The 27,914-nt window shown below is 45.6% G+C and overlaps 1 protein-coding gene and 1 long non-coding RNA gene across 19 annotated transcripts in view; one reads left to right on the top strand and one right to left on the bottom strand.

Annotated features, from left to right (window-relative positions):
• LOC138822088 (PC4 and SFRS1-interacting protein-like) overlaps positions 1 to 27,914 on the top strand; it is a 242,520-nt gene that overhangs the window by 73,865 nt on the left and 140,741 nt on the right. For 2 of the 18 annotated variants that reach the window (XR_011370333.1, XM_070014621.1), the window contains exons 4-5: positions 3,178 to 3,260; positions 6,875 to 10,195. The exons of 10 other annotated variants lie outside the window; for them this stretch is intronic. Coding sequence is in view for 4 of the 8 variants with exons in the window: in XM_070014621.1 (XP_069870722.1) it covers positions 3,178 to 3,222 (45 nt within the window). In the remaining 4 variants the exon portion in view is untranslated. 6 more of the 18 variants (XR_011370323.1, XR_011370322.1, XR_011370315.1 and 3 more) reach the window with 6 other exon arrangements.
• LOC138822091 (uncharacterized) lies at positions 16,350 to 18,659 on the bottom strand. The gene is made up of 3 exons (XR_011370343.1): positions 18,353 to 18,659; positions 17,796 to 17,851; positions 16,350 to 16,461 (listed from the first exon to the last, which is right to left on the bottom strand). It is a non-coding gene; the product is annotated as an uncharacterized lncRNA (long non-coding RNA).

Genomic DNA, 27,914 nt, shown 5'->3' with positions numbered 1-27,914 from the left:
CAGTGCCTGGTTTCTACTATATTAGCTCTCAGACATTTCCATACATGCATACAAATCGTTGAAAATAAGTTTTATTCTATTTTCATACATGTGTAAAGTACTTAATTTGCCCTCTCCTTGGCCCTCTTCCCTCCTGCTAGTACCTGATCACCCAGAAGAGCCTATATTACTTTCCTTTCATTCATTTTTTTAAGTGAGTATTACACAAAGGAACTTTGCCATGTTATTTCACATATATACATATATGCTATGTTCAGTTCAGGATATTTTTTTGGAGGGGTCAGTTGTGGGGCTTGAACTCTGGGCTTGGGTGCTGTCTCTGCGCTCTTCAGCTCAAGGTGACAGACCAGGGGGTTGTGTGTGTGTGTGTGTGTGTGGTGTGTGCGAGTGTGAGTGTGGGTGGTGTGTGGTGTGTTTGAGCGTGAGTGGTGTGTGTGTGATGTGATTGAGTGTGTGTGGTGTGTGTGTGTGTGATGTGATTGAGCGTGTGTGGTGTGTGTGGTGTGGTATGAGTGTGAGCATGTGGTGTGAGTGTGGTGTATGAATGGTGTGATTGTGAGCAAGCATGTGTGGTGTGTGTGATTGAGTGTGAGTGTGGTGTGTGTGGTGTGATTGAGTGTGAGCGTATAGTGTGTGGTATTTTTGGTGTATGGTGAGTGTGAGTGTGAGTGGTGTGGTATCACTGTGTGATGTGAGTTTGGTATGACTGAGTGTGGTGTGAGTGCTGTAGGTGTGGTGTGGTGTGATCGTGTGTGGTGTATGTGAGTGAGCGTGTATGGTGTGTGGTGTGTGGTGTATGAGCGTGTGTGATGTGTGGGTGGTGTGATTTGAGAGCGTGTGTAGTGTGATTGTGAGTGTGAACGTATGTGGTGTGAGTATAATGGGTGGTGTGATTGAATGATAGCGTGTGTGGTGTGTGGTGTGAGTGGTGTATGGTGTGTGAGTGAGCGTGTGTGTGGTGTAATTGAGTGTGAGGGTGTGGTATGTGTGGTGTGATTGAGCATGTGTGGTGTGCGTGGTGTGTGGAGTGTGACTGTGTGTGGTGTGTGTGATTGTGTGTGTGGTGTTAGTGTGAGTCATTCCGTTGTCCTAGGTGCTGGGTGTGAATGTTGCCTTATGCTCCAGGCCGCCCTTCATTGGCTCTCCAGGGAGCAGAGCACAGAGCTTGTGGGTCACCCGCTGCTCTGCGCGGGGCCGGGGTCGTAGGGTCGCTGGGTCAGCGGGGCCAGCAAGGCTGAGGGTTGGCAGGCCCAGCCTGGCCTTGGCTCCCACCCTGACTGCGCCCAACGCCCGCCACTCCATGGCCCCCGCGGTCCTGGAGGCAGAGGTTGGAGGCTCTCAGTTGGAGGCAGTCTGGACCAACTTCACCCTCATCTCAGAGCGACTGGTGAGGAGGGCACCTGGCACGGCAGGGAGGCCGGGTGGGGCCCTGTACCCGGAGGGGGAGCTGCCTGGCCAGGCTCTGGGCCCGCCCGCCCCCCTGGACAGGGCAGCAGGTGCTGCTCCGCAGGTGGCCGCTGGAGGGCGCTGTCTCCCCGGCCTGCAGAGCCGACAGAGGCCTTGTGCAGCCAGGATCCCATTAGTGGTGGAGGGGTGTCTGGTCCAGCGAGAGGGCGGCCCAGGTCAGGGGGTGACTGGCCAGCCGGGAGTGGGGAGGCCCACACGGTGGGGATGGAGGGGTGCGGTGGGAGCAGTGGGGGGCGTAGTGGGGGTGAGGTGTAGGGGGAGGTTCTGGGTGCAGCATGGGAGTTCTGCCCCTGATGACTTTCTTCTCTGCATAGCACCTGATGCCTGGCATTTCCTCAAATCATCTTCACAACACATAGGAGGTGGGCACCTCTGCAGCCCCATCTTTTTACACAAGAAGTTAAGTAATTCAGCGTCAGGTAATCACGTGAACAGGTCTGCCAGAGTTGGAGAACTTCGTCTCTTTGTTCCAAAGGAAATTGGACTATCTGTCTCCAGAATGTGGCTTTGCTCTGTTAAATGGCCCCAGGGCTGGGAAGGTGGCTCAGTGGTAGAGCTCTTGCCTTGCGTGCCTGAGGCCCTGGGTTCGATTCCTCAGCACCACATAAGCAAAAAGAAAAAAGCCGGAAGTGGCACTGTGGCTCAAGTGGTAGAGTGCTAGCCTTGAGCTGAAGGGCTGAGGGACAGCACCCAGGCCCAGAGTTCAGGCCCCATGACTGGACCCCCCCCCCCAAAAAAAATCGCCCCAATAAAAGCTGTTGTCTTCACTTGAAAGGTAGGGGAATCAGGAGATACTTTAGGTGGAGCATAAAAGCCTGTGCAAACATAAAAGATCATCATTCTATTGTTGATATATATCCTAGTAAGGACATTTTAAATGCAATGCAAACATAACACAGATTCCCTGCTGATGTTTCTTACTTAGTAATTTGTGAGTTCGACTTCTGAGCAGATCTTCATTGAGACACTTGAGTCATAGAGAAAAATAACACTTGGCTTTGGAGTTCATCAACTTGGAAATTTTTTTTTACATTTTTTTTATTGTGAAAATACTGTACAGAGGGGTTACAATTACATGGGCAAGATAATGAGTACATTTCTTATCAAGCATTGTAGCCTCCTCCTTTGTTTCCCCTACCCATCCCTTCACATCCCCCCCCTTCCCCAATCCTCCCCGCCCCCTCCCCACCGAAGTTGTAAAGTTCGTTTTCGACATGACAACTTGTACTTCTCATTGTCGCAATGGGTCCACCTGTATCCCCGTTTAAATGACTTGTTTTTCCCTTTCCCCTCCACAAATTATACCGACATCAAATACAGTGAAAGCATAGGTTATACTGTGGGGGAAGGACATACAAAGCAACAAAGAAATAATCTTATAAATGCGTTAGAAACAATCGCATGAAAGAAAACATTTGAATACATATCTTAGGGTTTATTTCCCTAACATCACCTCATCTGACCTTTTCTGCTTGACTCAGACATATACTAGATATTGCAAATAAGGGGAACCATGGGACCTATGTTTCTTTGGGCTTGGCTTACTTCACTTAATATAATTTTCAACTTGGAAATTTTATTATTTTACTTTGTGAAGACAAGGCCTTACACACATGGAAATGAGAAACTAATTCGTAAGTGTACAATTAAACAGACACAGTTTGTATGCAAGTGTACACAGATGTATTAACTGAAGTATGGTATTTGCAGGGGAGAATTCGGATGGTAAAATTCCTCAGGAAAACAAACTCATAGTCCAACGAAATGAATACCAGGAAACTGGCACTTTAAAGGTATGAGTAGGTCAAGGGGAGGGAGGGTGGATGAATGAAGAGAGGAAGGCAACCATAATACTTAATATGTATTCTGTGAAACCAAGAATTGAGAACAGGGCTGGTTTTGGGAAGGTTGGGAGAGAATGATGAAGGAGTGGCATGATCAAGGTGCATTGTATTTATAAACTGACGTGTGCCACCACTGATAACAAAACCACAATATAAAAGGTGCAGCGAACACTGGGAGACATTGGCATAGGTGAGAATTACCTGCCTGACCACTGATAGAACCACACAGGTACTTCAATGGGGAAAACCATTTCACAGAAATCATCTCAGGGAGACAGTGAATGTTTTGTCTTTAGGGGGTATGCAATATTTGGATATCATAGAAAGGAAGGATTCGAGGCACGAGCAGGGGTGGTGGGGGAGGAGTATGCCCGGTCCCTTCCTGTGCTGATGAGGTGCAGAGGGACAGTAGGGTTGCGGTGGAGGCGTGGGGAGAGGAGGCTAGAGGAGACCTTGAATGTCACATTGAGGACGGGTTTTGTGCTGCAGCAGCAGAGGACTGTCAGGAGCACAGAGGGAAGATTTCCCCGGTGGTGCTGTGGAGGCAGAGACAGGAACCAGAATACTAATTAGGCGTTCATTGCTAATACGCTCATAGGAGGGGTGGCCAAGAGTAGGATATGAGAGATGTGGAAAGTCAGTATGAAAGCACAGCTGAGTTACTCAAAGACAAATTTCCAAGTGGGTAATGAGAAAAAGAGAAACTCTCTGACACAAAAATAGAACAAGGTGAAGGAATTTGGTGGGGGCGGGTGGTTAAGAAGGTGCCTATTTTGAGATAACAAACTTGCTTCTGGATGTAATGAGTTTTGATGTGCTGTTAGAATGTGACGTGTAGACGTCCACATATAAAATTGCCAAGTGCAGATATCTGAATTCTGATGGTGTGAAGCCCTGGAGTGCCAACGTGAACCGTGAAACCAAGAGCTTCTGAAAAATTTAGGCCCCAAACGCTTTGAGATGTCAAACCTCAACCCGTCACTAAATTATTCACATTTGATTTTGTTCTCATAATGAACAGAGCAAAGAATCCGTTTTTTTCTCACAGATTTTTTTTTTGAAGTTGGCAAAAATAATGGATTTTAAAGAAGTCATCAATGATCAGTGAACTTACTTGGTAGATTCTTTTTTTCTTTTTGGTGAGGAATGACTCACATACTAGAAAGTATAAAATCCAGTGGCAAAATATACACATGAGTCCCCCTATACGCACCACTCCCATCAGGAAATGGAACGCTTCCAGCACTCCAAATAGTGCCTTCCTTATAAGTTAAGGTCTCTCCAAGGTGCTACCTTCCAGAATGACTACCACTTTGAACAATATCCACTTAAGTTTTTTTTGGGGGGGGGGTCCGGTAGGAGGGCCTGAACTCTGGGCCTGGGCGCTGTCCCTCAGCTCTTCAGCTCAAGGCTAGCGTTCTACCACTTGAGCCACAGCGCCACCTCTGGTCTTTTTTGCTTATGTGGTGCTGAGGAATCGAACCCAGGGCCTCAGGCATGCAAGGCAAGCACTCTACCACTGAGCCATCTTCCCAGCCCCCACTTAAGTTATTTTTATGCCTTCAGCTCTGTATGAATTGAATCATACAATGATATATCACATACTATATATATAGATCTTGTATCTGTGATAATATATATCTTTGGTTAAGATGCATTTTTCTAGTATAGTTCATGGAAACAAATCTGGAGACGTGGATGCAATTTACACTTATTGAGGAACCATGCCACCCTAGTACATGAGGCCATCGGCCACACATAGGGACTTTGTCTGCATTGGTGTACACACACACACACACACACACACACACACACACACACACACCACAGACATAGGCTGAAGGCCCCTAGGTGAGGTCATGGCAGACTCAGGCACTGGTTATGGCCCAGGTTTTACCCTCTTTTCTCGAGTGGGGGGAAGACTTACAACTCTCATGTGATCATCTTAGGGCAAATGAATATTTTTATTTTACCCCCACTCTTGGGGTAGCGACAGGAAAGTTGTTTAGCCTTTGCAAACTGATTTTTTAATCTAAGTGCTGAAAAGTTAGTTTGCTCTTATAATAGCATAAATAAACACTCTTGGAGCGAGAGCTCAGTTTTATTCTTCCCTCTTCAGCAAAGCATTAAAAACAAAATCACCTCCATTCTAAACACAGAAACCTAGAATTACAGGAAGGACATCTCATTTATTTAATAGTGGTAAGGAAAATACTTTATGGAACAAGGACCAAGGACCTTAGATAAGGGGACTAGAGCCACAGCTACCTGCAGCTGTGCAATGAGTTACAGGCAGGGAGGGAGAGGTGGAGGCCTTGCTATTATGTGCACAGAAACACCTTTCAGTAATCCAGAAGCTCAGGGCTGCCCAGCATGCTTTGTATTAGAGGCTGGGGACACCATATTTCTTTGTATCCTTAGAGTTTCTGTTGCCTTCTGAAACTGATACAATACAAATTGTGTGTGTGTGCATGTATGTATGAAAGAGGAAGCACTTTAGTTCAAATGAGCACTTAATATTCATAATTTCATCTAATTTTAATAAATTATATATGGGAAATACTGAATGGGCCACAAAATATTTTATTATTACTATTTTTTAAAATAAAATGTTTTTCTCCATTTCTTCTGTCCCACCTTCAATTTTTTGTTGCTTTTTTTTCTTATGAGCAAGAATTATATCTTCTCAGATTCTCAAAAATTAATCTGCTTTAAAAGAAGTTAGGGAGAAAAACATTGTTTGAAAAAGAAAACTTAGTCATCCTGTCACCTGAATGCATATTTGTATACTGCTTAGATATTGCTGCTCCAAGTGATTCTGAACAGCTTTTCAAAGGGTGCGTTGGTATGTGGCATTTCAGAGGGAGATATAGCTTAAGTCCACAAAAGGACACATATTAATTGGGGATTTTACTTTATTTTGGCACAGAGTTTTTTTTAAAAAATCACCTGGGTGGATTTTAAGATATAGACAACGTTTCAGATCTGGTTTTGGAAGCCTGATTGAGAAAGTTCTTTCTCCCCAGCATTTAGGACAGCATGTTTTCTCTAAAGAAAGCTGTCTATTTTTCTTTTCTTTGATGGACCTTCAGTTTAGAACAGACACAAAGCTGGGAACACAACCCAAGGCAGAAAAAATTCACTCCTATGTACTGTTGTTCAGGTTGACTGTAGGACACAACCTCAAAGGTTATGGATCGGTGGTGGGGCCTTGTCCCTGCGTGAGCATGTTTTCTGGACTTTGGCTGGAGCTGAATTCCTGACTTCTGAAAGGAGGGATGGGTCTGGGTTTCTAGCGGGAACAGCCAATGGGAAGGAAGAGTGTCTCAGGCAGGCCACACCGCTAAGGCATGCTGTTAACACACCCTCCTGCACACTGTTCGCCTGTGTTTGAAATCCTTCCAGGATACTGGGGTTACTTTTTTTTTTCCAACCAGGAAGAATACATGATTGGATTCTTCTTTTTATCCCTTCCTTCCTTCCTTCCTTGCTTCCCTCCCTCCCTCTCTCACCCATCTCCCCCTCCCCCTCCTGCCCTCCTCTGGAGCTCTTCTTTCCAGCAGGAGCTTGAGAATAAGATTATTATCCAATCAACTCAACAGCAGCCCATGTCAGTGTCCACATGTGCATCTGAGACGAGAAGAGATTCATTTGTGACCTGTAAACTGAAGTCTGCTTAGGTCTGTAAATATGAATAAAGCCCATTCTCCTTAATGATGAAGGTAATCTCCAGTAATGTAATTGTCTTTCTTAACTAGTGGGGATAACCCATTTCTCTCCCCCCCCTCCTCTCACACAAAAACTATGCTTCTCATAGAGTGATCTTTACAAACACAGGGGAAATATGTCTTTTGGTTAATTGCATTTGAAAGAGCTTCCCCCCCCCTTTTTTTTTCTTTTTTGTATGAGAGACTCTTCTTTCTCCACCACAAATTATGTGTTTTTCTAATAAATATTGTGGTGAGCTGCTGGGGCTCTTATGGGCTAACTGTGGAAGTGGTTGGTGTGTGTGGGACGCACTCCTGGCTTGGGTTAGGTTTGGTGAAAGTTGCTGCTTTGGTTGCTGCTACAGAGGAAGGGCAGTTTCTTTCTGTTGCCATTGTTTGTGGAACTTTGGTGGACCTGGAGTGGATTGTGAGACCCCCCTGCCAGCCCATCCCCTGTGAGCACAGAGCCGTTGTCTCTTTCCATGTGTCATGTGCATTTTCCAAAACATTCAGCTGTGCCTCTAAGAAAGAAGTACAGCTTCTTAAGATGGCCTAGGAATGGAGTTGTTTTCTTTTCAATATGGTTTTGGAAAGAAATTTTAGATGGAAGGTAGAAATCAAGTTGTACAGAAGGTCTTAAGTGTAAGCCAGGAATGCAAAGATTAGACTCACTGGTTTAGTTAGGGCAAATAACTTCACTTTGAATTATTTTCTTCTTTTGAGGGAAAAAAAAGTAGATCTGTGTTGAAAGCAGTGTCTGAGGAGACCAATTTATAACATACAGCAATTGCAGAGACAAGTTAGGTGACACCAAGAGCAAGTGTGTCTAGGCAACCCCTTTAAAAATACCCCAACCGAGGTTATGAAACCACACAGCTTCTTTGAGGAATAACGCATCCAGGGCTAAAGCAGCCTAATTTTATTCAAGGATTTGAAGAGTAAAAAGGGATTTGGTTCTTTAAAAAAAGGAAAAAAGAACAGCCTAGTGAGGATTATTGATCAGTGAGGGATTAAACATTTGCTGGAATACAAAGCGTCAGGAATTATCAACATGGACATCACAGTGGCCGGCCATTCAGCACTTGGAAATGCAAACAGCCCAGTTTCCCACTGATCCAATGGCAGCAGCCCGGAGCTCTTGATTCCCTGTGTGTCCAACTCTGTACTCCCTGCCCCTGGACAGGGATGAGGAGATGGGGTAGGGGTGAAAGGAAACTTACCTTGCTCTTTTAACTTCTGTCTGTCTGTCCCTCTGGAGCAGGCCAAGCACAGACCAGAGAGGGAAAGCACTGGGGAGCCTAGGAGAGGTCCTGAGGTCCAGAGAGGATCAGGAGATCTACCGGGAAACCTCAACTACCACTTCCTCCTGTTGCCAGGGCTGTGGTCCTGTCTGCTTGCCAGCCCGCACCTGCCTCTGTGGTTCACAAGGAAAAGGCACTTGGCACTTGTACAGCCGGCCCCAGGGAGTAGTGCTGGGGCCATCCCGCCCTTTCTGGTTTTGTCTTTTTCTTCCCCCATCAGGTGCCACTGGCTTTGAACCATGTAATTGCATCAATAAGCCATCTCTGGGATGGGCGGGGTGTGTGTGTGTGTGTGTGTGTCTGTGTCTGTGTCTGTGTCTGTGTCTGTGTCTGTGTGTGTGTGTGTGTGTGTGTGTGTGTGTGTCTGTCTGTGTGTGTTCTGCCACCCTGCCTCCTGGAAGGCTTTGCAGGACTGAGGACATTGGTTTGGATCCTGAGGCTGATTTTTATCACCTCTGCATAAGGCTGAGCCTGTGAGGAGAGAAAGTGAGAGGGAGGGAAGAGGAAGTCTGACTTTGCACTTTCAAGAGCATGTGTGATTTTCCAGGATGTACATCATATACATTGAAGCATCTGTGTTGTGGGCTCCCCGGGATTTGCCTGTTCTCAGTGCCGATTCTTTGTGCACCCTGCATACATCCCACCTTTTGGACTGGGGGAGGCAGTGGAGGATGTTGTATAAGAGGACCAGTGTCCTGACCCACGTGCTGGCTGGGTTAAAACAGGCGCACAGATACTTCAAGCTCCAGCCCACGTCTCTACCTACCCCTGGGCAGGAAGAGCCTAGGGTCACCGTCTGCCTCTTGGAGACTCAGTTTCCCCATCCACTGTGAAGTTTTTGATAAAGGCCTTTATTTTGGGTGCCACATTCTCATGCTGAGTCTCCTATTGCCTTCTGTTGTCAACTTGAGGAGCCTTTGAAACTTTGGGGGAGACGTTCCCATCTTTTTCTTCCTTCTTCTTTTCCATACATTGGACTGTGTTGCTATTTTCAGGCCACAAGTGATGAGACTGAAATGTAAGTGTCTTGATGTGCCAGGTGGGGACATCAGGCCATCTGGCTCAAAAGCTGGAATTCTAGGCCATGTTAACTGTCTGAACCGCAGAGGTAGAGAGAGCACACACAGGGCCACACTCCCTGACCCGTGAATGTTACAGATGTGGCCGGACCAGGCCTTGAGACCATGTCAACCCTGGTCCAGAGGAGAAAGGACACACTTCACCCACAGCTCTTTTTAGGGAGCTGGGATTGAGTTCCATCTGTAGAATCGCAAAGTGTTTCTGCGTTCGGAGCCACTCTTTCTCAGACGTCAAGTAAAGACACACAAGGTTGCAATGAGGGTTATGCAAGCCTGTATGCTGGGGTTTGGCTCAGGATAAGCCCTAAAATGAGCACACTTTGCTCATTTTTGCTGTTCAAAATTTTGGTGATCCTCAATGGAATTCTATGCCTCCATCAGAAAGAATGACATTTCCCCATTTGTTAGGAAATGGAAAGGTTTGGAAAAAATTATATTAAGTGAAGTAAGCCAGGCCCAAAGAAACATAGGTCCCATGGTTTCCCTTATTTGCAATATCTAGTATAGGTATGAGTCAAGCGAAAAGGTCAGATAATGTGATGTTAGGAAAATGAACCCTTAAATATGTATTTTAATGTTTTCGTTTCTTTCATGCATGTGTTTCTCACGCATTTATAAGATTATTTCTTTGTTGCTTTGTATGTCCCTCCCCCACAGTGTAACCCCCGCTTTCACTATATTTGATGTCAGTATAACATGTGGAGGAGATGGGGACAAACAAGTCGTTTAAGGATTCAGGTGGACCTGTTGCAACAATGAGAAGTACAAAATGTCATGTCAAAACCAGCTTTACAATGTCGGTGTGGGGGGGGGTATGATTGGGTGCGGGGGAGGGGGGAGGCTGGGAAGGTAGGTGAAGGGTAAACAAAGGAGGAGGCTGCAATGCTTGGTAAGAAATGTATGCATTATCCTGCCCATGTAATTGTAACCCCTCTGTACAGTATGTTCTCAAATAAAATAAAATAAAATGTTGGTGATCCTAGGGTTTAAACTCAGGGCCTTGCACTTGTTATACGGATGCTTTACCACTTGAACCTTGCCTCCAGGCTTCCTTTGCTTTCTGCCAATGTTGTATGACTGAGTCTGAACCCACCTCCTCTAGGTTCACTGGTGATGTTGGACTCAGGGGCCCATGTCACCGCACTGTTTTTCTCCCCCAGAAATAGCGTTTTGAGGACCTTTCTGCCCGGTCTGTCCTAGAACCTTGATCCTTCTAATGTCAGCCTGCTAAGTAGCTGAGATGATAGGTGCCAGCCACCAGCATGTAGCTGAGGATGTGTTGTCCCACTGTGATCCTACTGAGCCCAAACCTTAGATGCACCCAGTGATTGTGTTGGCGAATTGACATCATCGGATGAGCAGCATATATGGCTTATTTATTGACAGTCGAGGTCCAAGCCCTGACTAGGCCCAAAGCCTTAGCCTCACTCTTGGTCCATGGAGATGGAAGACTATCCAGGCAGATGTGTCTCAAAACAGCAATGCTGCTGAGTTTGGTGTGTGTGGTTGTTTGGGGTGTGTGTGGTTGTTTGGGGTGTGTGTGGTTGTTTGGGGTGTGTGTGGTTGTTTGGGGGGGGTGGTTGTTTGGGGGTGTGTGGTTGTTTGGGGTGTGTGTGGTTGTTTGGGATGTGTGTGGTTGTTTGGGATGTTTATGATTGTTTGGGGTGTGTGTGTGTGGTTGTTTGGTGTGTGTGTGTAGTTGTTTGCGGGAGTGTGGTTTGGTTTCCTGCTCATCAGCCTTGGTGGGTGCCATCTTCTCCCCTCCCCATGGGATGCTCTCTGCTCACAGTGGTGTGACCTGTACCCCTCTCTATTCTCAGTGTGTAACCTGTACCTCCTCTCTGCTCTTGGTATGACTCTGTCCACTCTCTGCTCTTGGTAGTGTGACTTGTATCCCTTCTCTGTTTTTGGTGTGACCTGTACCCCCTCTCTGCTCTTGGTGTGACATGTACCCCAGGGCTAATTTAGGCCATTGGGATTTAGAATGCAGTTGGAGGTGGGAAGGAGAGGGGACTGGAGAGGGAGGCTGGGAGAAGAGGTCTGGTCCCACACCTGCTCGCTGCTCCTCAGGGCACCTCTGTGCACTCCACAGGGCCACTGTGAAGCCTGCTGGGGAGGAGCTCTATCCTGGCTGTCCAGGGCCCCGCGGAAGGAAAAGCAAGGGAGGAACGCGCTTGAAAATAACATCGTGACTGTTCATGGGGTAGAGTTCTGCTTTTGCCAGCTTCATTTTTAATGAAAGGATGGAAATGTCCAGAGGCAGGGCGGTGGCTAATGGAGTTGCATTGTCCTCTTCTTATTGGAGTTTCAACAGCAGGGCATCCAAGCTCACTCTCTGAGACTGCATTCACGCCAATGTGCAATATGAAATGGAGTCCCTTCCGCATTCACCTCTCTCTAGTCCCGGGCCTGGAACAGCAACTTAGTCTTCACCTGGTCTGATTTGAAGGGATGATTCTCCAGTGCCCACTCCTTTTCTTATGTTGACAGTGGTAGTGGTGGGGGGGGGGCACAAATTTACATGACAAAGGACATAGTTCACCTTTTTCACCTGGGAAGTACTTGTGTTTGTTTTCTGGGTAGATAAACTACATTTAAATGGCATGAAGGATTAAATAAAGTGTTATATTTATTTCCTTACCATTGTTAAGGACTAAGTACTTCTGGGCTTTCTTTTTCTTTTTTCTTTTTTACTATCTGGCAGCAAAAATGCCAGCTCAAGTAGAAGTGTGGTTCAAGTGGTAAAATGCCAGCTTTGGAAGAAAAAGCTAAGGAAGAGCATGAGGCCACCAGATTGAAGTCTAGGCTTCCAGTCCCAGAGGCAGGCTGTGTGTCACAGCCCATTGGGGTCACCCAGCCCAGCACTGCGTAACAGACAGTGAAAGGGTCAGGACATGACTGCCATCATTTTGTTTTTCTTTGCATGCTAGGCTTTGAAGTCAGGGCCATGCCCTTACTAGACAGAAGTTATACCATCTGAGCAATGCCTCCGGCCCTGTTTGCTTTATTTATTTTTCAAATACGGCTTCCAGGCTGACCCATCAGCACCTCTCATGCATACTTGGATCATTAATGTCAGCTGCCCACGGCACTCATTCTCCCTCCCCCCCCAACTCCTTGGAGTCCAGCTGGAGGCTCACTGCGGACACATCCTCATGGCTGCTGTAAATGGAAGGGACCCTGGTCATCAGCAAATGGCAGTGTGAGGCCAAGCAAGGTCAGAACTGGTCAGGAATCAGGACTGGTAATGACTCTGTGCTTAGGGGCAGGCATAGCTCCTGATGAGTGGGTAGAGGACTGGACTATGTAGCTTCAGTGTATCTGTTTTCGGGCGGTGACTATCATAGACACATTTGGGTTTTGTGAGGTTTTTGAACCGTGAGGATGGAAGTCAGCTTGAGACTCAGCTGTGGATGGGTTGGTTGGTCCGTCCCATGTGCCTGGGACACCTTAGCTTGCTTTGGCAACTAGGTAGCAAGTTGCCCTTACGACGTAAGTTTATGATTTTCTCAAGTAGAGACTATATTAAACTCCACGAAGGCACAAGGCTTGACTTGTTCTGGCCACAACTAGTTCCTCCTATTGTCTCCAGACAGAGCAGCAGCTCCACAAATAAGGGATGGGAGGGGGGCATCACCCAGGAAGCATTGTACTTGTAACCTGACTTCTGGAATTGTTACCCTGGGTGCAACCCCATCAAAATACTAATAAAAAAGTCATGTTTTCTTATTTGTTATGAACAAATAAGAAAAATAATTTTAAACAACCACACTCTATAACCCATAGATAATTACTTCTTTTTTTTTTTTTTTTAAGAAACAATCATTGGGCTGGGAAGGTGGCTCAGTGGTAGGGCGCTTGCCTTGCATGCTCGAGGCCCTGAGTTCGATTCCTCAGCACCACATAAGCAGAAAAAAAAAGCCGGAAATGGCGCTGTGGCTCAAGTGGTAGACCGTTAGCCTTGAGCTGAAGAGCTGAGGGACAGCGCCCTGACCCAGAGTTCAGCCCCCATGACCGGACCCAAAAAAAAAAAAAAAGAAACAATCATTGTTGGAGAGTTTTCTTTGAAATACAAAAACTCTTCTTGGAAGCTTATCTGTGTATTAGACAACAGAGCCCCTGAGTTTGAGTTTGCAAAGACTTGGAAATGGAGACTTTCAGGATGATTGCACTCCTTCCCGGCAGTGTGTTTCCATACCCATGCATTCCCACAAAAATTTCCTCCAGTCATTTTTGGCCCTCTAATCTTTGTTACCTAGTTTAGAAAACAAAACTTGGGGAAAGTCATGTGAATTGAAAGTTGTGCTTTTCTGTATATGGTTAAAGAGATCTTCCTTTGGGAACTGCCTACATTTCTTTGCTGTTTTCGGCAAGTTCTCCTGGCTCTTGCTGCTCTCTTTCTTCCTTAGAGGATTCTGTAAGGTCTATCCATCATCCAGTTACCAAAATGCACCTCACTGGGGAAGGAAAAATAGTTGGCGTAGCTGAGTGTTTGAAAGGAAATAGGAGAAAAGACATGCCTCCACACATTGAACCATCTCTGATGCGCTTTGGGAAATTCATAATGACAGATGGGTTGGGGAGAAGGAGACACACTCCACAGTGGGCTTCCTTTCAGATCCAGAGCTCCTTCCAAGGTGGTCTGAGCTATTCTTAGCAACTGGGGCTCCACACATTCACCCTGCCCCCCCAGAAGAGAAGACTGCTTGAGGCAGCTTTGTTGCTTAGAATTTTGCTCCAAACAAGAGCCAAACCAGGCAATGCAGGCATAGATGTGGAGAAATCTAGAAGTCTATTTCATAGAACTTGAAGGACCAAGGCACCTGACTTCTCAGGACCTGTGCTTCTTCAGTCCTCTGATAGGAGTGAGAAGTTCTTTCTGTCGCATTTGGAATTCTGAAAGAAGTGATGAGAATATTCGTAGGGAATGGTGGAGATAGGAAGGTTCCATAGTCCCTATCTTTTGGACACTTGCAGTGTGGAAATCATTGAAATTGTTTTCCCCTTCTCTTGTTTATTCAACTCTACCTATCATTGGTTGATGGCTCAGATTATCTCCCTTCCCCCCCCCAACCCCCAGTGTAGTAATGCATTTCAGGGTAATGCAGAATTTCAATTTGGTGTGTAGAGTGATATGGTTTGATCATGTGTTACAGAGTTGAAGTTCTGAGACCCCGCCTCCCCCATGGAGTTAGGAACTTTGCGCTATGTAGTCACTCTAAGAGCACCTGTGGATTCTTTCCTAGGCTCTCATACTTAGCCACGGACCATGAGCTTGAGCTCTGCCTCTGATGGGCACCAGTTCAGTGTCCATTTTCACCGTGAACACATTTGTGTGGACAGGACCTTCTGTTTGGGGAGGGGGGGCATACCGTGGTGGCTGTGGCAAGACAGAGAAAATACCTACGTCTGTAAAGGTGTACCCAAGCTGAATCCACAGACTTGTATTCCCAGAATGGCCTCAACTGGTGATCCTCCAGATCTGAGTTCCCTGAGTACCAAGGATTATAGGCACCAGTCATGGATTCCTGGCATGATGCCTAAATATTGCAGCGGATGCAAGGAGTTTGAGAAGTGGCGACTGCCTTACAGGGGGTTGTGAACTCCATAGGGACCACAAATGCCTTTGAGAGGGAAGAGAAGGAGGGAAAACCCTAGGATGTCTTTTAATTTAGTATACTTACTGGAGATACTAGGAACCACTGGAAGTACAGAAACTTAAGCTTTTGACCTTTTTTCTCTGGCCAGAGACTGTTCATTGAATTTGCAGCCCCTTATTCTGCTGCAGATGTCAAATCAGAAGCCATCTATCCACCACAGGCAGCTTTATTAAATGTTCAAATTGGTTATGGAAGTGCCCTGCCCACCTGCACTGGCCTCTTTCCCTTACCCAGCTAAAAAGACTCCTTGCAGACACACCCTCATGGCTGCTTTGCCTGCTGTGATCTCAGCTCCTTTCCAAATGCTTGCCTTGGCAGCTTCCCCTCCATCGTGCCTGTGCCTCTCGGACTGGGTTCCCATGGTGGTTGGATATTGAGCTGCTTGTTAGAGGAGGAAACAAGGGCTGTTGTGTACAATGGCAGGCCTGAACTGGCCCTGAGGCAGGGCAGACGCTCTCCCAGGTGGGACTTGTCAGGGCCCAGGGCAGGCATCCTGTCACTGGGCCTTGGGTCACTGTGGTGAGCAGCGGTCACACTGGAACTTCTCTTTCTCAGAGAACAACAGGTTATATCTGACCAGATTGTCTTCTCTAGGGAATCTGGTTCTCCACCAACTCCTGGGGGATGCCTGGGGCTTGAGTCCATGCCAGGCTTCACTCCTGTCCAGAACTTTTCATTCCAGAAGTTTCAACCACTCAGCCAACCCCCCGCCCTTTGCTGCATTCTCTTCTCTGATTCTGTGGCTTACACTCTTCATTTTCTATGAACTGTGAGTTTCCCTTCTGGCTATCCTTGGTTCCTTCCCTTTAGTTTGATTGTGAATAGGGTCCTACTTTGCTTCTAGAAACTTCTTTCCTTCTACCTCTCATTTGGGGGATACTTTACTATACTTCTTTTGGGGGATTCAAGAGTGTTTATGAATTGTTTCTTAAGTGGGCAAACTGCACATACTCTTTAGAGCAGTTTGTGTGTGGGAGGGTGTGCGTACGTGCAGTTTGTGTGTGGGGGGGGGTGTGTACGTGTACATATGTGCTTCAACACAACTTCAGAAGAGAGGTTCCGCTCCTGATTTCCTGATTCAGAGAATGAGGTACAGAAGATTCAACCCTGAGTAGTGAACAGGGGAGGGCCAGGCAGCCTGAGCTCCAGACCTTGTTCTCTGTACATCACCATCTTATGTGACAATGGGACAAGTCTCAGTGTCAGAGCAGCAAAAGTACTGAGTTGAAACATTCAACCAGGGGAATCTTTTACAGATTATGCCCTCATGAAATGATCGATTTGGCAGGGGTTTGGAGTAACACATGTATGAATTTATTGTAGGAATGTATTAGATCAGTTCTCTTCTCCTCCGTCCTGAGGCTTTGGGATGGTTGCTGACTGGTTCACTTGCAGGAGTTTTCCTGTTCATAGCGCATGAGCAAAATGAGGGTGAGAAAGTGCACAGAGGAAACTGATCATTGACAATTATTTGAGCTCTTCTGCTCCCTCTATCTGATAGTGCCAGCGACTTCTTAACTGGCATGGACTGTTTGCTCTAAGATAGTTTCCTCTTTTCACACAAACTCACAAACTGGTGAACTGTCATACTGTGTCTTTTCAGGAGTATCCAAATGTAAGGCTGGCTGACAGCTAGTTTGTTGACTCCTAGAAGATAATAGCTATTGTCTCCGAACAGATTTGTTTCAAAGATTCTTTACCTGAGTTCTGGAACCACTTGTGAGGTGAAAGATCTCTATCAAGCTGGGAGGAAAGGCCACCATGTTGGGTGCAGCCTGCAGGGAGTAGACTCAGCCATTCTATTTGTACACCCTACATCTCTTTGTGGCTGTGGAGGACCAAAACTTTGAATGCCCTTTCACTATTTGCTGCAAAGTGTCCCAGGCTTTTCATATCTTACTTGCTGAATGGGTTTGAATGGTCAATGCAATCTAAGCTATACACATGGGAACTCAGATAAGCTATACAGGGAATTGTATTTAATCAAAGACTTCAAACAATAGAAATTAAGAGGCAATGGTGTGTTTGTACATTTAGGTTTCACTCTAAAAAAAATAAAACCAAACTGAACAAAAATTGATCTCAGTGCTTAAGAGGAAAATCTGCTTTTAACAATTTCAACAAAGGTTGATTCCCCCCCATCTTAAAAAGCCCCGTCAAACTAACTTCTTAATGATTTATTAACCAATGAGGAAATAATGAGGACTACAATTCCTTTGAATTGTATAAACCTGCATAAAAGATAGATCAAAATGACAGTCCAAGATAAATGAATGTTGAACTGATCTATTGAACTCTTCTAAAATACTCAGGTCGAAAAGAAGCCTAGATCCAGGCTACCTACTTGAACAATAAAAAGACCAGCTCTTGTTGGTTCCAGTTGAGGATGTGGATGGTATGCTTTAGGTCCAGGAGGAAGGTCAATCAGCTAAATATGTCAGAACCCTTGGAGCAGAGGGAGAGCTGTGTGGACAGGCCTTGGGTTTGACCTCAGAGCCTCACCCTGGGTAAGCTGGCCACCACCACTTGGCTGGTGCTCATCACAGCCTTATCTTTTGTGTTTTGAATCTGCTTTTTGTCTTGTCATGGTCTGATGAATATTTGTTAAGTTCTTGTTACTGCTGGTACCAGCTGCATGCCATGGCCATTATGGTAAAGAAGACACATGCTTTCGGCCCTTCAATGGTAAGATCTGGATGAGAAAAACCACTTATTCATCATGTATCGCTACACATACCTGTAATCCAAGCTACTTGGCAGATGAAGGTAGGAGAATTAGGATCTGCGGTCAGCCTGGGCAAAAGAAGAGATCTTATCTAAAAAAAGAAACTAAAAGCAAACAGAATGGGGGGTGTGGCTCAAGTGATAGAGGTCTTACCCAGCAAACATGAGACCCTGAATTCAATCTCCTACACTGCAAGAGAAGGAGGAGGAGGAGGAGGAGGAAGAGGAGGAAGGAAAGCAGAAGAAGAAGGTGGAGGAGGAGGAGAAGCAGCAACAGAAGACGGAGGAAGAGGAGAAAGAGGGGAGGAGGAAGAAGAGATGGGAAAGGAGGGAGAAGAGGAGGAAAGGAAGAGGAGTATGAGACGAGGAAGAAGTAGAAAGGAGAGGAAACAGAAGAGGAGGAGGAAGAGAAAAGATGAGTGAGTTATTTCCAGATAAAGAGAAGGCAGTTTGGGAATGGGGATATTCGATTAGCTCACAAATGGATTTACTGTTACAATAAACACACTATAACTTAAAGGCATCGGAAGTCATAAATACATGAGATACCCGTTATCCACTGAAACTCACAGCTTAGCAGCAGCTGTCCACCTTGTGGTCATGTGGCTGACTTGGGGCTTCTAACTGCGGCCCACTGCCCGAGTTTTGAGAGCAAAGCCTCCTGCATAGTCCTGGCCTGGGAAAAGATCCAAATGCAAAGTTCTAAGTGGAACGAGCAGGGTCATCCATCTAGAGAAGGACTGGTGTTCTGTCCACTGCATCCTGTCTTCCCTTCAGAGTAAAGGACGGATATCCTTCTCCGCTGTGGTCACAGTTGGGAGGGATTGCTTTGTGGGGAGTGGAGGCGTGGTGTAACGATGCCTTGTGTATGAAGACGGCAAGCTATTTTCTCTTCTGGACTCTGTGATCTGTATCATGGTTTGATTGGCTGGAAGCCAATCTCAAGCTAAAATTCCTACCCTGCCCCACCTCCCCTTGGAATACAGAGGTCATTACGTAGTACTCATTGTGTATTTCTGTATTAACTCCTTTCCTGTCTCCATTGTATGCTGGTATCCATATCTTTCTACTTTCCCATTCTCTCATACACCTAGTTTATCAGAGCAGTTCTGGAATACAGGAAGTTATAAATAATTAAAATGTATTAAATTGCCTGGGCCTAGGGTGGAATTTGAGAGCTTTGTTTTGCTCTTCTTTGCTGCCGAGGGTCGAGCCGAGCCATCCTGTTGCTCTCCTGCCTTCCACTCACTTGGCCTTCCCATAGACCTCGGCGGTTTTTGCTGCTGGGTTTGCCATCCAGGCTTGGTTTAGGTTCTCCCTGAATCTTTGTCAGTAACCTTGGTCTAAGGAGCCTGGGTGTCTTTTCCCCTGAGCTCATACTTGAATCACTCCACAGGTTTGTCTTGCCTTTCTTGTCTTCATAAATTGTAATAGCTTCTTTTGTCTTAGACACAGAGGTACAAGGAAGGGTTAAGAGCTGTGGAATGCTGGGTGCTTGCTCCCCAAATCCCTGTAGTCTGGAGCAAGGAGATAAGATTAAATTTTGCAAATCTCTTTACAAGTCCAGTTGAAAATAAGAACCTCCTTACTTTTCTTAGAGGGATAGATCTGTCTGATAGTGACCCTGAGTTTGTAGCCAAAGGCAACTTTTAGAAACCTTGAGTGGTATTGGGCTCTGTCACTGACTGGTAACTCCAGGTTAATGGCTTTGTTGTATGGTTTCATTGTTCTCAGTGGAGTGTTAGCTCCTCCCCATAGTCCAGGGGATAAAAGGTGAATTGTTTGGTATAATATCTAATGATCAATATATATATATATATATATATATATAACTACTACCATTAGTCTGCCTTCTGCTTATTTGTCACATTAGTTAGTTGGTCTATCTTCTGTAAAGATTATTTATAACAATTATGGTCATTACTATATCCACCATAGAGGAACCATATGAATACACACTTAACATCTTTATTTTTCTGTAAACTTGCCTTTTATAAGTGCTCACTCCTTCTTTTCTTCCCTTCCCTCCCTTCTTTTTCTTCCCTTTTTTGTGCTTGAGCTGAGTCTTGAACTTATGGCCTCTTGCTTGTTTGGCTCTTTTGTTGATGGATGATGCTCAGTCCCTTGAGTCTCACTGACTTTATCTGTCAAGGACTTTGAACAGGACCCTTAGATCTCAGCCTCATGAGTTGTCAGGAGTATAGGGGTGAGATAACAGTGCCAGGCAACTCTTTGCTTTTACTTTTAAAAGCAATGTATTCTTTTATTTATTATCTTTAAGGAATTATACAAAGGAGTTGCTATCTAACACAGCAGTTTAGGAATACAATATATCTTCATCAATATCACCTCTTTCAACCGCTGTTTTGATTCCTCTTTACTTCCTTTCCCTTAACACTTCTCATGACCAATTACTGCATATTCACTTCTGTGGATTTACTGCACAAACATGTGTATGTATGTGCATGCATGTGTGTGTCTGTGTTTGGTGTGCACACTCGGTTCCCACCACAGTCTTTCTAGAACATTGCTTGGCATGTCGTAGCCATGCAAATCTATATTGAATAGTCTTCAAACACCACCACAGTTTCATTAATGAGGCTTTGGATGATACTTGAAGCAGAAAGGGCACTCCTTTGACTGAAGACAGAAGCTCTTCCCAGGGAAGTGGGTGCTTGAAAGACCCAGGGAAGACATGGGATGCATTACTCTTTAAAGGGGCTGCTTGCTCAGGATTCTGTCACGAATTACCACTAGTCTTTGTCACCAGATTGTGGAGTGCCCACTGAGAGCTAGGGAGAAACCAAATGGGAAACCTCGCAGGTGCCCACAGAATGATGTCCCTTTCGATTTCTGTGCAGGGACAACATTTTGGCAGGATCAATACATGTGAGTATCTTAGAATCCTCATATGTCAAGAGCATTTTTCATAAGCAGTCTCTGATCTGCTGACCCCTCTGGGATTAAGAAAGCTGACTGTAAGCACATAGCTAACAATACCCTACGTCCTGATGCATAGAGGAATTCTAAGATGAAGTTGACTCAACACAGGTTCACGCTGAATACACTATGTGTGGAAATTCTGCAAAGCAAGGCTGAGGCACCAAGACAAAGCCCATAGAGCTACTTACACCTGAGGGGGAACAGGAAGCTGACATCCAGGGACAGAGACAAGCAAACAACTTTTTTTTTTTTTTCAGAGCTGAGGACCTTACTGTTAGGCAAGTGCACTTCCACTAAGCTAAATCCCCACCCCCCACTGCCTCTTGTCTCTATATTTCCTCAATATTTTCCTGACACTTTCACAGAATGTCTTTTTATTTAAAAAAAAAAATCTTAACTGAGGATCATTTCCTTGAGTATGCACAAGTAAGGGTGAATGTTCTTATGTTCTGTATACTTCCCGAATTCTGAGTGAATGCATGCTTTCCTAAACAGAGAAAACAAAGCAGAGCGGTTAAGTTTTGCCCTAGGTCATTAGTGTACAAGTTCAGTAAAGGGAAACTATATTCACCTTTTTTTTTTTTCGCTGTGGGGCCTGAACTCTGGGCCTGGGCACTGTCCCTCAGCTCTTCAGCTCAAGACTAACGCTGTACCACTTGAGCCACTTCTGGCTTTTTCTGCTTATGTAGTACTGAGGAATCGAACCCACGGCCTCATGCATGCAAGGCAAGCACTCTACCACTGAGCTACCTTCCCAGCTTTACATTCACTTTTTATCAATTAAATCCTATGAGTCCTTTTCCTCCCCTTTTTTTTCTAACTACATCCTAATTCCTCAGATGTAGAGGCTCTACTCTCACAGCAATATTATAGCATCCTCTTCAAGAAAGAATATTAGCAGCAGCCATTATATACTCAGGAAACATGGTCTACCCTACCCTGACGCCTACTGGTAACTCCTCTATGAGATGAGTTCCTGGGCAGGTTTTGGACTTTAAGCTACAAGTTAGTTCTGCTATGGCAAAGGGGCCACAGGCAGGACCAGGAAGCAATGCTGCTGTGCAGACTGTGGGGAGCCTATATGTGCTGAAGGTCAGACACTGACCCAGGCAGGAACAAGATGAGGGGAAAGCACATCGCCAGGCATTTGCTTTGCCTGTCTGCTTGTGCTCAGGACATCAATGAAGAAATAGATTCCTTTGTGCAACATATGTTTTAGATTATAGCCTGGAAGCTGTGTATGTGGCACATCAAAGATCTTGGCTGGCATAGCTAATTTGAGGGTAGGCTCATGCAAATAGTAAGAAATTTGAACTAAAGAAGACATCTAAAAGAAATGGGCTTCAGTTATTTTCACAAAACTTATATTGGAAACCTAAATGGACAAGGATTCTAGGAAAGGTTCTGGTGTATCGCCGGTGGAGCCCAGCTATTTAGGAGGAGGTAATGAGAGGGTCACAGTCCATAGATCACTTGGATAAAACTATGAGAATTACCTGAAAAAGCCAAATTAAAGCTGGGTGCTGTGGCTCACACCTGTAATCCTAGCTATTCAGGAGGCTGAGATCTGAGAATCGTGGTTCAAAGCCAGCACAGGCAGGAAAGTGCATGAGACTCTTACCTCTTATTTTCCAGAAAACCAGAAGTGGTGCTGTGCCTCAAGTGGTAGAACTCTAGTCTCAAGCTGAAGAGCTGAGGGACAGCACCCAGGCCCAGAGTTCAGGCCTCACAACTGACAAAAAAACAACCTTCAAATTAAAAGCAAAAGAATTGGTGGTGTCACTCAAGTGTCAGGACATTTCTCAGCAAGCTCAAGTCCTTGATTCTTCTAAAAAGGGGTGAGGAGCCGTTGTCCTTGAGTAGCAAATGACTGTGGTATCATTGCATGGAAAAGCCAGGGAACCCTGGGGGGAGAAGTGGTTTCTCTGAATGCTGTCTGCCCAGGCAGAGCCCTCTGCTCCTAGTCTGTTGGTATTCAGAATGAACAAAACATTGCTGTTGGAAGAGTTCATGCAGTTCTTCCGGAATGTAAAACAATTGAGAATGCCTGGAGGGAGGCGTCCTGAGCCTGCTGTGTGCACCCAGAGCACCTGGAGCTGCCACACCCCTGCGTCAGAGGGGCACCTGGGCTGGGGTTACAGGCCGGATGGCTCCAGCATGGTCCCAGCTCTGTGGCATGGCAGCACAGACTTCTAAACCATTAAGGAGGAGAAACTGAACTCAGCACACCAACTCCCATTATAGTGCACACCTAAGGGAAAGAAACTCCTACTTATTCTGTGTTTTTCTTTTTCTTTGGTGGACTTTTGACCTAAGGGTTTAGCTTCACATTCTGGGCACTAAAATGAGCCATACACCTCTGGGTATCCAAGGATATTGTTTCCTTTGATCATCATGACAACCTTCTGCAGGGCAACCCCATGAACACGGCCATCTTCCAGAGGAGAGAGGATGGGACTGGTGCAGGGGCGCAGGCCTGGTCCTGGCAGGGCTACTTATGATAAGCTAACTTGTATAGTATTATGGAAATGTAAACCCCAGTTGAATTTCTGCAAACAAAATGCCCAGGTGCATCTGTGGGCTTTGACCACAACCCTGGCTGAGCATCCGTGCACTGGCCACTTGTCCCTGCACGCACAGCATTGCCCCTCTGCCCCCAAGCAATCCACCTTTCTCTCTTGCAAGTGCTTTGCTTCTCATTTCACCGGCTTATTGAAGGTGAGCCCCAGCTTCCTCTGGGCGCGTCACACTTGAATTTGTAGGTGCTCTTGTCAGCCTGACCTCCCACCTGCGGATTTTGATTTGATTAACCCCTTTGACTCCTAGCTTTCCTGGTTGTCTCAAGGTGGGATCTTATGCCCCAACCACAACCCTTTAAAATTCAATTTCAGCGCCTTTGCCAGTGTGGCCAACCCTGAGACCCAGCAAGTCTACACATCTGTCTTAGCATACCGAAAGCCAGCAGAGAACCTGCACAATCATTTGGCAGCTGGGTAGGTTCGTCTTTCAGCCCACATGGAGGTGAACTTGAAAATTCCTTCAAGCTTCCGTTTGCTACAGAGAATTTAAACCCGAGCACTAGATGGAACATGTGGCCCTTGGGAGGGTTGGATGCAGCCACATGTTATGGTAGTGAAATGATAAACAGGTGGGGATGATGCTAGGAAAATGACCACTCCGAGAGAGTGATAATTCCCAAATGAATGAATGAACTCACATGGCTGCCTTTGGTGGCTTGGCTCTGTAGACTCTCTCTTCTTCCCACAGTCCATTCACAGGCCATGTGGCATAGTTCATCAGCACTCTGTACTGAAGTTCAGTTTGATAAGGATCTAAGGAACTTGAGAGGGAGATGAGGGTGACCAGTCACTCAGGCATGGATGCCCAGTTTGGGCGTCCATTGTCTGGACTTGACATTGGCCCCGTTGCATGCTGTCTTTGTGATCCTGGACAACTCACCTGACCTCTCAGGGCGTCCATCTCTTCATCTGCAAAAACAGTGATGGTGACAGTGGCGCCTACCGCAGAGGGGTGCTGTGAAGACTGAGGGGTTGTGAGACACAAAACTTCGCATGGCACAGATTACCTGGCAAGGTGCACACAGCCCGTGAGTGGGAGCTGCTCTTCTCTCCCCGAGAGCATGGCAGACATCCTCTCCCCATCACGGGCGGACTTAATAGGTTTTCAGTTTCTAAAAGCCTCCCCGTGTTTTCTATCAACCAGGCATAGGTAATGAACTTGATGTCTTCATAAAGCATGGTATTTTGTGGTGATTATTTTAAGCTCTCTCATGCATTGTCTCATTTCATTAGGTAATGATCATTATGACAAAACAATAAAAAGAGTCCTTTAAAAATGCTTCTGGTGGTACAGATGTCAAACACCAATTACCATAAACGTGATGGCAAGAGTAGCATTGTTTTTCTCACATGATGCTGTGCAATCATTTTCATTGTATGATTTAACTTTTTTCACTGTAGAAAAATTCCTTTTCTCTACATCCCACCTGCCCTGCTCTTGGTGGCTGTGTCATGGAGGGACACGTGCTTATGAAGTGGACACTTAGCTCCCCACCCCTGGTGGAGGAAACCCCAAGTGGCCAGGGCCTCCACAGCACATGGCACATTCTCGATTTCTTCTTATTAGTTCCATGGCAGAACTTAAGTCCTCATGTTTTGTCCAGTCTAAATGTTGTTGGGATTCATGGGAAGGCATGTGATGTGACTGTCCATGGCCTGTCTGTCCCAGGGCCCATGGATATTTCTTTCCTATGTGGATCTGAGATATGTGATTTGTCATGGGCCATAGACTTCATCCTTTATGTCTTCTACAAATGCTGTGATCAGAGCTAAGTGGAACTTAGGATTGAATGCAGGACATCATGGTCACTCCTGGAGCCTTGGTGCACTCAGCCTTTGAAACATTGCTGGCTGTGTATGGCAATAGTGATGCTACCCTTTGGTTGTATAGTGCTGGACTGATCATTGTGTTCTATATGCAGCATCTCATTTAAGCAGCATGGTTTGGTTACCTTTTTTTTAAATTGCTGGTTTATATGTGGAAATCTAAGAATTGGAAGAGGAAAGGGGTAGCCATTACATGATACTTTTATATGCATTCTCTCTTTCAACCTTCATAGTAGCTTTTGAGGTAAGCATATTCCTTCCTTACTAGTAAAATACTCAAGGTTCATCAAGAGTGTGGTGGTACATGTGTGTAATCTCAGCAATCTAGGAGGCAGAAGCAGGAAATGGTGAGCTTGAGGCTAGCTTAGGTAAGCTTAGGGAAGACCTTATGTCAAACAAGTGGTAGAGTGCTTGCTTAGTATGGGTTAAATCTCCAGCCTAGCCAAGCTATCAATTGATTAATGAACCATTCAATCAAATCTGAATTTCAAAGGTGCTAATTAATGTTTGGTGCTGGTGGCTCACACTTATAATCCTAGTTACTCAGGAGGCTGAGATATAAGGATCACAGTTTGAAGCCAGCTCTGGTAGGAAAGTCTGTGAAACTCTTACCAGATTCCAGAAGTAGAGCTGTGGCTCAAGTGGTAGAGCACCAGCCTAAAAGAGTTCAGGGACGGTGCCCAGGCCCTGACTGCCAAGGCCCAGACCCAGCGAAAAGAAAGTGCTAATTTAGTGTATGATTGAATTGATATTTAAACACTGGTACATTGGGCAATATAACCAATATTCATTCTGTTATCTAGTGGTGGGCCAAACTGTATTATCGAATCAATGTAGTAGAAAGATTTTACTTCTCAGGATTAAAGTTGTTGTTTGAAAGCTCCAGAAACACCAAAATGAAGAAGTGCTGGAGGACAGGGGACATCTTATACCAGCCCTCCTGTGCATCAGGCTCACCACAGAGAACTCATCCTTTACCATCCCAGTGTGCGCGGTGGCGGAGTTCAACACAGACAATTCACACATGGTGGGGCTGGCGTGTCTGTTACTCTGCAGAACCCCTCGCTCCATCAGTACTTGATAGTGTAGCTAAACTCAGCACGGCTCCCCAGTTCTTCTGTGCAGACAGAATGCCACAGACCACCAAGAGCTAGTTCAGGAATGGCTGAGGAAGAGAACAATGGCTTTCCTCCCAGATGCTCTAATGTGCATTTCCAGGAAGTGTGCTCCCCAATCCTGAGAAATGACCCAGTTGACCAGACATGTGTTGGTGTCGGGGGGGGGGGAGCTCTCCCACATGGACAGTATCCTGCTTCCCCAGGTGCATCCCATCATTGCATGCTGATGAACCTGGCCTGAAGGAAGAACCTGGGCATGTGGTCAGAGTCATTGCTTGCTACGTCAAGAGAAAATTCATTTTCCTTGAGGTTTTTTTCCCCCAAGTCACATTTTATGGCTGGAGTTACTCAGCAAATTACTAGGTATAGAAATGCAAAGGTCTTTTTGCATTCTATCGATCTGATTGCAGTGTCATTAATTGAAAGATGGGGTGAGCATGAGGGATAGTTGAGAACAGGATTTTACATTCCTGTTGGCCTATTGGAAGAAAGCTGCATGGAGCAGACAGAAGGAAGCCTTTTGGTCTGACATGACTGATTCTTTCTTTGTCAGTTCTTGTGAGAGCATTATTCAGCCCTAGTGAGATTTACAATGTGAAAGGGTGAACTGTGTCTGCCCTGAAAGGAAAAATCAAAACCCAAGTTGCTTATTTCTGGAGTTGGAAATAATCCATGTTGTATAACTTCCTCTTAGCGATTCCTTATAGATCACATTTACAACACCCCAATCTGACAACAGCTGATTTTAATCCATTTCACTTGTAATATTGCAGTATTTGCATTCATCCTCATCCCTATGACAGGAGCATGTGAAACTTTAGGAAAGGTGGTATGTGTTTGGGGATATTTGTTTTTAACATTATTTCCCTTATTTGATCATTTGACCTACTATTCCTTGGAATTTGCCCATAAATTCAATCGAGGATTTTTGTGTGTGTACAGAATTGTCCCCATACATATTTCATGGCTAGTTTGTGTGTGAAGGAAAAATTCTTCAGATTGGAAAAGAATATGCCAGTTTATGTTTCACCTGTTTGCAATGGCAAAGAGCATGTCTTTGCTTCCCAGTTGATTGCATGTTAATGAGTCTGGGTAGTTTTCTGTTGTGTTTCTCATGGTAAAGATTTGAAGCTTGGAGTGAATGGGAGGAACAGCTACATTTAAAGCACATCTAAATAGGCCACAGGTCTTCACCCACTCTTCCTGAGCCACGTGCCTTTGAAAACTTACAGAGTTTGGTCCACATTCTTAATGACTCACCTCCTGTCTCCTCTTGGCCCTCCCATCCATGTTGTTCAGCTTGTCTCTCTCCAGGTGTTTTTTATTTTTTTTTTTGTACCTAGCTGTTTGCAGATGTGGGTAGGTAGGATGCAGACATGGTCATGCCTGTGGCATGGTGTCTCTTTGGAGCACCTACTGAAGATGTACAGAGAGCTTTCTGAGCAGAGACAATGGGTGTTGGCTGAGGGTACCACCTCCCTGACCTTAAGTTTGGTGACAAGTGGAAACCATTTCCTCTGGCTTGTCAGCTGCTATCAGAGTTGAAAAGAGGCTGCACTCACGTTGGGAGGCAGATTCTGTGGCTGACTGCACAGGCTGCCTTCCCCATGAGATTGTGTCTAAAAAAAAAATACCTCCAGCGACAGGCAGGCATATGCTGGTGCC

The sequence above is a fragment of the Dipodomys merriami genome, unplaced genomic scaffold (genome assembly GCF_024711535.1).
Source record: "Dipodomys merriami isolate MVZ:Mamm:240054 unplaced genomic scaffold, mDipMer1.0.p SCAF_980, whole genome shotgun sequence".
NCBI classification, from domain to species: domain Eukaryota; kingdom Metazoa; phylum Chordata; class Mammalia; order Rodentia; family Heteromyidae; genus Dipodomys; species Dipodomys merriami.
Note: the sequence above shows the minus strand (reverse complement) of the source record. Positions and strands in the feature narration are given on the sequence as shown.